Genomic DNA, 11,162 nt, shown 5'->3' with positions numbered 1-11,162 from the left:
GTTCACTGCTTACCTTTGGGTTATTTATTATGTTTTAGACTTAATTCTTATTATTTAATTGCTTAAAACTGAGATGGAAAAGTGTCGGTTGGCCTTGTCTTCATGAGCGGCGCCATCATGATCGGGTCCGGGTTTAGGGTCGTGACAGTCTGATGTGCATCAATTATAGCATAGAGACTTATGGCCTCTTCCTCTTTCTCTTCCTCTTTATCACTTCTATTATACTCATATATTGCTAGAAAATTCTGTTTCATTGCTTTAGTGAATCATTTGCCTATGATTTTCCCTTTGTTTGGACCCTTCTCTCTCAGTTTTTTCCGTTTCTCTTTTTTAGATCATTCTTTCTTCCACTCAATTTCCGACATTGGGTAGTCTTTGACCATGTGGTCTATCTTGTTACACTTTTAGCACCCATCATAAGTGGTTATTTCGATTTGCTTAGGCTTACCATTGTTCTCTCTCTTAGATGTATTTTTTGAATTCCTTATGAACTTCTTGAACTTAGCAAATATTGCTAGGTCTAGATCATCACTGTCACATTCATCTTCTTCATATGCCTTAAGAACCAACGCCTTATCCGTTCTTGGTTCTTCCTTGCGCAATTCTATCTTTCTCATCTCATGGGTCTTTAAGTTTCTAACCAACTCATCAAGTGAGATCTTATCCAGCTCATTTGCTTCTTGAATAGCTGTGACTTTTGATTCTCATGGAGCTGGAAGAATCCTTAGAACTTTGCTAACAACCTCTTCTGAAGTAAACACCTTTCCAAGTGATTTCAGTTCATTTGTTATTATAGTAAACCTAGTCATCATCTCATGGATGGGCTCAGACTCCTTCATGGAGAAGAGCTCATAGTTCCTAATAAGCAATTCGATCCTTACTCTTTTCACTTGGTTTGTTCCTTCGTGAGCAGTTTGAAGTGCATACCAGATCTCCTTTGCATTAGACCAAGTTGATATCCTGTTGTACTCATCAGGACCAAGACCGCAAATAAGGATTTCCTTAGCCTTTGCATTCTTCTCCATCATTCTGAAGTTTGCTACTACAAATTCATAGGGATCTTTGGGAACAGTTTCATTTTACCCTTTTTGTTTAGTATGAGTTAGTGGATCTTGGTTCACTATGATCCATAGTTCATAATCCTAAGCCGTCAGAAAATGTTGCATTCTTTCTTTCCACCAAATGTAGTATTTTTCATTAAACGGGGATGGTCTGGTAGTTGACTGTCCTTCGTTAATTCCAAGCGGAGCATTTATTTTGCTTCAAAGATCTCTCTAGGTGTTAACCGTGTGTGTAAGAGAACTACCTCCGATAATAATTGTTAGTTTGGATCACTATTTAGACATATGTATAAGAACTTGGTTCTTATGTATGCTTCTTCGTTAAACAACTGAAATAATAAAGTGCAGAGAATTAAATATAGAAGAGATATTTACGTGAAAAATCACCCGACTCAAAAGGTGCAAAAATAACGACCTACCACGTAGGATTTTACCTACAACTTCACTAGAACAATGATCCAACACTACTTAAAAAGGCCTAGTTCCAACCGAAATATTCCGGCCAGAAAAAGTAGTTGGAAATTTCCGACGGAATCGGTCGAAAATGGCCTAAAAATATATTTTCCAATTTTTATTAATGTTTATGGCAGATATTCCGTCTATATCCGTCACACGATTTGTTGGAAAATACCACGAAGGTATTTGCGACCGATTAGGTCGGAAAAATTAAAAATAAAATAAAAAAACAAAAAAAATACAACCGATTTAGTCGCAAAAATTAGTAAAACGCACTCGTACTTTGTTGGCCTCATTTGCGATCGATTCGATCGAAAAAATAAAAATAATTAAAAAAAAAAATTAAAGTTGAAACCGATTCGGTCGCAAAAATTTATTAAAACTAAGTCTGACTTCATTGACGTCATTTGCGACCAAATCAATCGAATTTTTTTTATTTTTTCAAATTTCCTACCGATTCAGTCGGAAATAATTTTTAAAACCCCCCGACCCCTTTCTTTTTCTTTATCTCTTTCTTCCTTCTCTCTTTTATTTCTCTCCTCGCTAGAAACCCCTTCCCCCAAGTAGCACGGTGCTCCGACGACAGCCCTTTTTCTCCGGCGACACCTCTCTCTCTCCCCCCTCTTGCGGTTAGTTTTTCCCCCTACCTTAATTTTTTTCTTCTTTATTTCTATTTTTTGCCAAGCCTCATAGAGAAAAACAGATTGTTTGCTGAAATTAGTGTTTGCAATTTTCTTTTTTTCACAGTTCTCTTTGTTATCAAAACTCAAAAAGCCACAACGAATCAATAGTGGAGCAAGTTTGAGATGATTTACGAAAAAAGAAGAGAGTAAATTAGTGTGCACTTTTTTATTTGTTTGGTGCAACTAATTGTTATTCTTATTATGCTTTTGTTATATTTTTCATATTAATTTAGTAGTTGAATCTAGGTTTTAAATTGTTGTCGAAGAATTTGATTGAATCTAGGTTTGAGATTGTTGTCGAAGAATTTAACCGACTGAATTAGTTGGTTGAGATTTGGGATTAATTCTTTAAATTCTTAGTTTGTGATTGGAATTGTAGTACTTAATTATAGTTTAAAGCTTCAGTTTAATATTTATGAAGTTAAGTTAATTGTTGCTTCTTAGTTTATTATTGGAATAATATTTACTTTTAGTTTATTAGTTTGGAATTGTATTAAGTATTTATAGTTTAAAGCCTTAGTTTTAAGTTTAAGAAGTTAAGCTTATTGTTGCTTCCTAATTTATTAATGGATTGATATTAAATTTAAAACTTAATAATTGCTACATTAAAAGAAATTTTGTAAATTTGACAAATATGCTATATTAATTAATATAGTATATTAATTAAAGTCAGGTGTGAACGTTATATAATGAAAATAAAACAAGCAATGAAGAATTATATGATGAAAATGAAAGAAGCGATGAATAATTATATTATGAAGAAAATAAAAACAAAACAAGTCATAAGGATTAAGCTATTTGTGTATTTTATGACTTGTTGAGTATTTATATGTTATTCCTTAAATTATTGTAATATGTAATAGAATTACCTTATATTGTTAATAACATCTTGATTTTTTATGTTTATATTATTATATTTATTATGTATATTTTGTGTTTATATTTGTTATGTTAAATTATTTTTTTATGTAAATATTTTATATTCATTACTCAGATGGCCTCTTGCGGTAAAGAATGGAACACAACTCAAGCTTTAATCAAGAAATTATTAAAAAAGAAAAGCAAGAAGGGCAATCAACCAGCAATAGAGGAATCTGAGCATAACGAGGAGACTGAATCTGATCAATAGGAGCAGCTATTTGAACGTGGATGTTATGTTTTAGACTTAAGATAGAGATATGTTTAAATTATGAGTGTGTATTACTATTTTGATAATTCGCTTGTTATATTGGTGTTTGGTTTGTTATAAATGGTGGATGATAAATTAGGTGTTTGGTTGGTTATTTTATTTGGTAGGTAGTATAGTTAAAAGTACAGCAGAATTCTGTTAATTTTTTTTTTCAGATTTAGGGATGATTTGTGACCTATCAGTTGCAAATCTTACCACAAAAAACTATGAATTTCTAATTTTTAAAATTAATTTATTCTCAAATTTTACGACCGATTCGATCTGAAATTTAAATTATGTATTTGTTTTATTATTTAAATTTGCAATCGAATCGATCGAAAATTTACCGACCAATTCAGTCGCAAATCCCTTATATTCAAGTGCGTCCTTATTTTTTAATTTGCGACCAAATCCGTCGGAAATTCCAACCGGTTCGGTTGCAAATTATTTGCGACCATATATTTTTTGACTCATCGGAAAAGCTCTATTTTCGACAGATTTGACGGTCAAAAATTTGCCTTTTTCTTGTAGTGCAAATGTATCGATTACAAATCTGTAACTCAATACTCTCCAGTTCTCCTACTCCAACTATTTAATTTACAAGTTACTCTAACTTGCAAAATCAAACACTCACTCCAACTCCCTGATTGTATATGACACTTTGATTACAACTATGTTTCCTAAAACACATTTACTAGAGTGACTCAAGAAGAACACAACACTAGTACTCGACTTGAGTATGGAAAATGTGGTTCTTCGGTTGATATGTAAAAGGATGATCTCAGCAGTCCAAAAGATATTATTTAAATTCTCTGGACTCCGAGATCTTTTAGGAGCCCTATGCGTAATCAGCTTCTCCTTTGATAAGACTCCTACTGCTCCAAGGACTCCGCAAATCTTGGGACTCTTGCCTCTGGCTTATGCAAGCGTGTCTTCTTGGGCAACAATCCTTATCATGTTTAGCCGTCCTCTTCCAACAAACTCGGATTTGGGTAACTTGAGATAAAGTTACTTTCTTGCAAGAACATGCAATCATCAACCTTGAGGAGTTGGTTTTTAGAGCAGTTAAACATCTACGTTGAGGATCTGGTTATTAGAGCATTTCTTCGGAACACACTTTGTTAATCATCAAAACCTCAATACACAACAAACAAAGTATTTTATATTGCACGAAAGCAGTGACCCATTCTCATCACAAGTATGAATACTTTCAGTTTAATGAAAAACTCATAAAATTCAACTTTACTTAAGACACTGCTAGAGTACCAATTAATTTCTAGCAAGTAGAAAAATTGACAAGATCTATTCCAATTTATTGAAAAAGCACGATTCAGCAGCAAGGTAACATCATCAAGAAAGCCCTAATATGTAAATCTCCTTGAATGCTGTTTTATTTCACTCGTTAACTTCATAAGGGGGCTTCTTACTGTATGATTGGACTCAAAAAATTCCAATAAGCACAAGTATTATAGATGATAACTGTAAACACACATCATGTCGTGGAAATTCAACTCTCATAAGTTAGAGGCGGATCTAGAGCGATTTCCGTGGTCATTGATGTTACGTTTCTTGTCTCGAACTTTGTATACATATAGGAAAAAATTTAAAGCGTATACATATAATAAGATCACACTTATTCTGAACTTATTGACTCTAGAACCTGGATTCGATCACCTCTAACTCTCAGATATGGTTCCTGCACTAATGAAGATATTATACCAAAAAACCATATCATTGCTGAAACTAGTGTCCCCATGTTCATTTGCAGATTCAGTACCTATATTTTCACCATTAATGGATTGCATGCTTTCCTCCTTGTTTGATTGAGTACTCTCAGAATAACTCGATGAGTTATTCTCTTGAAGATCTTCAACATCACAAGTTGGATGATAGGTAACAATATTTTGGGAAGCTTGATAATTTGAAGCAATTATATGATGATTGATTTTTTGTGAAACATTTGTTGTCCTTTTAGGTATCATCATATCATGAAAGCTTCTCTTTGTAGTTGTAGTAGATGCTAAATAATTATTGTGTTCTGTTCTTTTCTTCAAGTGAGTGTGCCAAAAATTCTTTATTTCATTATCTGTTCGTCCCGGTAGCCTTGATGCAATTGCAGACCATCTGAAGAAAAAAGAAACAAATAGAATTAGTATAACAATAATAACATACCCAGTATATTTTCACAAGTATAGTCTGCGGAGGATAGCTAGGGTCTACGCAGCCTTAGGCTGTTTCTTAAAGACCCTCGGCTCGTGGCACGCATAATCAAAGCAGTAAGAGAGGAAATGTAATAGTGAAAAATTCATGGAAAAAAACAGTAACAACAAAACCAATGCAAACGCAACATCAGGTAGTAGGAATAAGACCAAACGCGAGAACAATAAAATAAATAGAATTACTGCAACAAAATTAATATGCCACACCTCTATGTTTTTTTTTTCCTTCCTTTTTTGATGGAAGGGCTTGTGTCCTATGTTATACGAATCCTTCATTTGTTTAGACGTATCCATGTTAAAACATACATATATAACATGAAATAATTAGCACTTGTGCTAACTCTAGGATTTTTATACACTATCGGATCATTTAAAGTAAAATAATTGATAATGTGTTCATAAAAAATGGAACTAGTAACCTGAAAATAAGATATATCGATCAATGTTGGACGTAAAAATTCCTAGGCAGATTCAGTTCCCCGTAGCTATGTACCCTTATGTATATCTAGTTTCATGCACATGACCAAGAAATTACAAATAAACTTACATAAAGAAATAAGATCCAAGTAAAAGTGTTCAAAAGAAGTGTGCTGTTGAATGTGAGCATATCTTGTACCTGTTTCCAAGAACTTGATGTAGCTTAGTGATGGTTTCTTCTTCTTCCTCGCTAAAGTTTCCTCTTTTAATGTCCGGCCTTAAGTAGTTTATCCACCTTAGTCTGCAACTTTTTCCACACCTTAATAAACCTAAACAAAAGTTTAAACCAAAAAACAAAAAGAGAGAGTTATAGATCAAAACTAACAAGAAATAACTACCTCTTTGAACTATGTAACTATATGAGAAGAAGAAGGGAAAAAAATGGAAGCCTGGTGCACTAAGCTCTCGCTATGCGCGGGCTTACGGAAGGACCGTGGTTTATTGTACACAGCCCTAGCCTGCATTTATGCAAGAGGCTGTTTTCATGGGACGAACTCGTGACCTCCTAATCACATGACAACAACTCTACCAGTTATGCCAAGGCTCCCCTTCGAGAAGAAAATCAATAATATAAATCAAAAGAAAAAAGAAACACAAGAAGTAAATAAGTTGGAAATGAACTTAATTTCGTTCAAACTCACCAGCTTGTCTAGGAAGTGCCCTCCAATTTTCATGTCCATATCTTTGAATGAAAGATATCAAAATTTGATCTTCTTCTGCAGTCCATGGACCTTTCTTTAATCCCATCCTCTCGCAGCAAGGAGCCCTTACCATTTTGGCTTATTTCCTTCACCTTCTCTCTCTCTCTAGATAATAATACAAATGTGATGTTGAGGAGAATAAGGCTAAATGAAAAGGGAGTGACAAAAAGCCAACCATTAGTACATATAAAAACATAAAAACGTGGAAAAGATGATCCAATTAATTCAATAATTTAATTATTTCTTTTAAATTTTCAACAGCGTAAGTGGTGTCTCTCTATGTGTCAAGCAATTCTTCTTATATTTATTTTGGGACCGTTTATCACTAAGAGATTTGGATTTTTCTCTCAAACTAATTATTACATCGTGAGAAATGATAGTATAGTATAGTAATTTTATGTAAAGAGCTAAATACATTATATGGACAATTTCTTGGTTGCTTCTTTGGGATGCAAAAGGTCGCTTAACTTTTTTGTACACCTTTTTTTCACTGTTATTTTGTTTAAGGGTCAAAATTTACGTGCGCCTTCGGCCCACAGGTCACGAATTTTCTCACTCTGCCGCCTGTTTAAAGTATCCAATATGGATGCCATCACTCAAGTGTTCTTTCTTTCTTGCCTTTATGTTTTAATTAGAGTTTTGCTAGATTTTATATGATCACATGAAATCTAAAAAGCTATTACTTGTTTTTTCGAGCACCCTCTAATTCACAGCTAGTGGCGTACACGGGCAGGCTCTGATACGAACCCAGCATTTGAAAGTTGAGCATGCACTTTTGGTTTAATTAAAATCTGCTTTGTATATAGGGTATAGACTACTAATATATCACTCTTTTCTAAAAACATATACATGTATACATGAAATTTTTACTGAATTTCACGTGTGTCAGTGACTCCTCTCAGTATAGCATAGGTCCGCCTCTGGCTCTTATGCAAGCAGGGTCAACTTATGCCATAGCTCGGTTTGTATATCGGCTTAAGAGGGTATTTGGATTGGTTTTTAAGCTGGTCAAATCAGCTTTCAAGATCATTTTTGCTTTTCCAGTATTTGATAAAGTTAAAAAATACTTAAAATAAGTTAAAAACTATTTAAAATAAGCTAAAAGCAATAAGCTGGGCAATCCCAACTTATTACTTTTTGGCTTAAAACTGAAAAACCACTTTTAAGCCAATCCAAACGGGCTCTAAGTCCCTGTCTGTATATGTGGCTCTAAGGCTTAAATTCATGTCCCAAACTGATCTTTACGATATATTATTTTCAAGCGATTTCAGTCTATAATTATACGTATAGATCATATTATTATTAGAAATATTATTTATATAAACTTTTTTGATGAAGCAGTGACAAATATACTCTATGATGATTCAAGGGGTGAAATTTATTTCTTTTTAGTGTTAACTCCAAATTAATAAATGTGTGACAAGTATCTTTTTAATACATATTTGTCGCTTAACCATGTTACGTGATATGTCTTCTTGCTTTAATTTTTAATTACTAAGTTTATACATTGATTCGGTATAAACAGAATAAACGTGCACCCAAAAAAAAATGGACCTTGTTAATCAGTACTATCAAGTCAGTAACTACTAATGGATTTTAGTTTCTTAAATTTTCTATATCAATTTTCACTAATCACTTAACAAGAAAATGTAATTAATTTAGTCAATGGTTTGTAGGGTTAGGTTCTTAATTTAATGAGTAACTAGCTAGGGTGAGTGAAGGCGGCAAAACATACCCAGTTATTTGTTAATTTAATGAGTAACTTTTTCGAAAAATATCTAGCTTTTAACGTGTGATATTGATCCTTTTAAGTTTTAGTTTTAGCATATGGGGGTATAAAAAGAATTTCAGTCGAATTGCGTAATTTTAATGTTGTCATTAACAAAAATTTGCTTATTGGAGAAAGAAGGGACATTTGAAAATTTGTTCTCAATAATAGATAATATGTCGAACGAGACAGAAAACTTATAGGATCGCACTTACTTTCTTTTATATGGTGCGTAGAAAAGGAAAAGTAATCTATTGGAACTGTCTTTGATACGAGGTAACAGATGATACTAAATAAAATAGTCGTGATGCATAAAAACTAACCTCTACACTATCATTATAAAAGAAAATTAAAATACAGTCCGACTTCTCTATAATAACACTTACTATAATGACCAAATTTTTTTAGAATTAATTTTCATGTTATGTTATAATATATGTTCTCTATAACAGCGCTTCGCAAATACAACCAAAAAATATACAGAACAAATAAGATTCTTATAAAGAGATTTGATTGTAGTAGAATCCTGACATAAGTAGTTTATGTGAGGACCTCAAGAGGAGGGAAAAAATGAAATGAGGTTTAGGTCTGATAGAATTTAAGGGTCTACCAAACTATATAGAGAAACAGATTCTCTATCAGTTCTCATTGTAAGCAACAGACTGTAAAACCAAACAGTATAAGGAACCAGGTTCTCTATCTGTTCCCACAGTAAATCGGCAGTAAAGAAAGAACATAATGGAGTTTTACATGGAAAACTTCCAGCTCACGAGATTAAAAACCACGACCTACCCTTGTAGGATTTCAACTTCACTACTGAGCAATCTTCAAATTACAACCTATTGTAACCTAGGAATTAACCCCTTAATCCCTCACTAACTTGTAACAACTCTATTACAAGCCACTTTGTAATAACTCTATCACAAAGGTTTTACAACTCGACTAACTCTAGCCAAGACACAAACACAAAGGTTTCCTACACAGTGCTTCTAACTAAGCCAAGTAGGAATTATAAATGAAGAACAAAATAACAAAGACTCAACAAACCTAAGGACTTAAGATATCTTCAATCTTTGGATCTGGTCCTTGAGGTTGCAGTAGCTTTGTTCTTGAGAGATGTGGTGGCTAGCACTTGAGAGAGTATTATCTTTTGATTTTTAAGTCTTGGAGAGATGAAATCCCTTGCCTCATGTTGATAATACATCTGTGTGATGTCATCAAGGATGATGCAATAAAGTGTCCTTTAGTTTGGCTTTAGCAAGCTACACCTGTGCTGATGTGCTGCTGCCAGGCGGTATAGTGCAGCAGCTTTTACAACTGTAGAGTTGACTGTACATCGACGAGGGGAACTGATCCATATATGTTTCCTCTACTGTTCCCTTATCTGATTTCATTGAGAACCAGACATTTGACTAGTTACTCTGAACGCAAAAGAACTAATTATATCAAGTTCCTTATCTGGTTCTCTTGTGAAGTTTGTCAAATCATCAAAACAAAAGACGCATAACTCATCAGTTTCCCCCTTTTTGATGATGACAAACTTAGAATTGATATACCCCCTAAGAACCAGATCTCCACATTATTCCCCCTACAAATCAGCCATATTTTCATTGAGAACCAAACCTAAGGAACTGATTACAACTGGTTCCTCAAGACTGTTTGGCAAATTATCAAAACATGAAACATCGAAACTTAGAGAAATTTCCCCTTTTTTGATGATGACAACCCCAAAATTGATGTTCCTCTTGAGAATCAGATTCCTCACATGTTCCCCTGCGGATTAGACCTATAATCAACAAGTTATTAGCAATATTCCCCCTGCGAAGCAGAGCTATCTTTCATGCACAACACAACATATCAATTCGATTATATTCCTCCCCCTGTTGACACTTATATAACTTCCCCTTTTTGGCATCATTGAAAATAATAACAGAAGAAGAACAAATAAAAAGAAGTTCAGCAACATTAACTCATGCCACATGGGCAGCACAATATAAACAATAACAAGAATAACAAGTGAATGTCATTGCACAAAATAGAGTAATTTTCCGTAGTAGAATAGTTATAATAAAAGCATAGTAGTTTCAACAATACAGAATATGATAATTTAAACAACTAAGTACCAATGTCATCAAATATAGGGATCAAAAAAAGATAGGAATTTGGAAGGAGTAAAAGACAAGGATCACCGGGCAGGAAGAAAAGTAAAGGGGTTAAGGCCTTGATGAACTTGTCCATTTGTTCATTCACTCTCCTTTGATCAATGATCATCTGCTTTCTCAGTTCCTCCACCTGTTTCCTCAATCTTTCATTCTCACCAATCAACTTTGCATTCTATTCTGCAAGGGTCCATGGGGACCTGGTTCTTTACCTATCTGAGCAACCATCAATCAGATCACCAAGAATCTCCCCAAGCTTCTTCTTATCAAGAACAAAATCACTCTCATGCATACATAGCATCAGAGTATCACATACAACATTGAAGTTTTTACTTCTTCTTCATAAATGTTGGGACTTAGAGGAACAAAGAGGTGATTCTATTTTTAGAACTCAACAATGTTAAGGAGTTCCTCCATTTTTCAGTAATATCAGAGTCAACACTCTGCCTAACCCTACTTTTGAGACTTCA

At 33.8% G+C, this 11,162-nt stretch overlaps 2 protein-coding genes across 2 annotated transcripts; both read right to left on the bottom strand.

Annotated features, from left to right (window-relative positions):
• Positions 1 to 704: 704 nt before the first annotated feature.
• Positions 705 to 1,025, bottom strand: LOC138868427 (uncharacterized). Its single transcript, XM_070145979.1, has one exon. It carries the CDS (start codon positions 1,023 to 1,025, stop codon positions 705 to 707), a length of 321 nt encoding a protein of 106 aa, XP_070002080.1.
• Positions 1,026 to 4,865: 3,840 nt separating this feature from the next.
• On the bottom strand, positions 4,866 to 6,913 carry LOC104228674 (transcription factor MYB15-like). The gene is made up of 3 exons (XM_009781187.2): positions 6,706 to 6,913; positions 6,204 to 6,333; positions 4,866 to 5,492 (listed from the first exon to the last, which is right to left on the bottom strand). The coding sequence occupies exons 1-3, from the start codon at positions 6,836 to 6,838 to the stop codon at positions 5,045 to 5,047; spliced, it is 711 nt and encodes a 236-aa protein (XP_009779489.1). The 5' UTR covers positions 6,839 to 6,913; the 3' UTR covers positions 4,866 to 5,044.
• Positions 6,914 to 11,162: the final 4,249 nt, after the last annotated feature.

The sequence above is a fragment of the Nicotiana sylvestris genome, chromosome 5 (genome assembly GCF_000393655.2).
Source record: "Nicotiana sylvestris chromosome 5, ASM39365v2, whole genome shotgun sequence".
Classification (NCBI taxonomy): domain Eukaryota; kingdom Viridiplantae; phylum Streptophyta; class Magnoliopsida; order Solanales; family Solanaceae; genus Nicotiana; species Nicotiana sylvestris.
Note: the sequence above shows the minus strand (reverse complement) of the source record. Positions and strands in the feature narration are given on the sequence as shown.

Excerpts from the sequence above, each read along its gene's own strand:
- LOC138868427 (XM_070145979.1), bottom strand. The coding sequence starts at position 1,025 with ATGGAGAAGAATGCAAAGGCTAAGGAAATCCTTATTTGCGGTCTTGGT.
- LOC104228674 (XM_009781187.2), bottom strand. The coding sequence starts at position 6,838 with ATGGTAAGGGCTCCTTGCTGCGAGAGGATGGGATTAAAGAAAGGTCCA. Across the intron at positions 6,334-6,705 it reads GGCACTTCCTAGACAAGCTG|GTTTATTAAGGTGTGGAAAA; the intron begins GTGAGTTTGAAC and ends ACTTTTGTTTAG. Across the intron at positions 5,493-6,203 it reads CATCAAGTTCTTGGAAACAG|ATGGTCTGCAATTGCATCAA; the intron begins GTACAAGATATG and ends TTTTTTCTTCAG.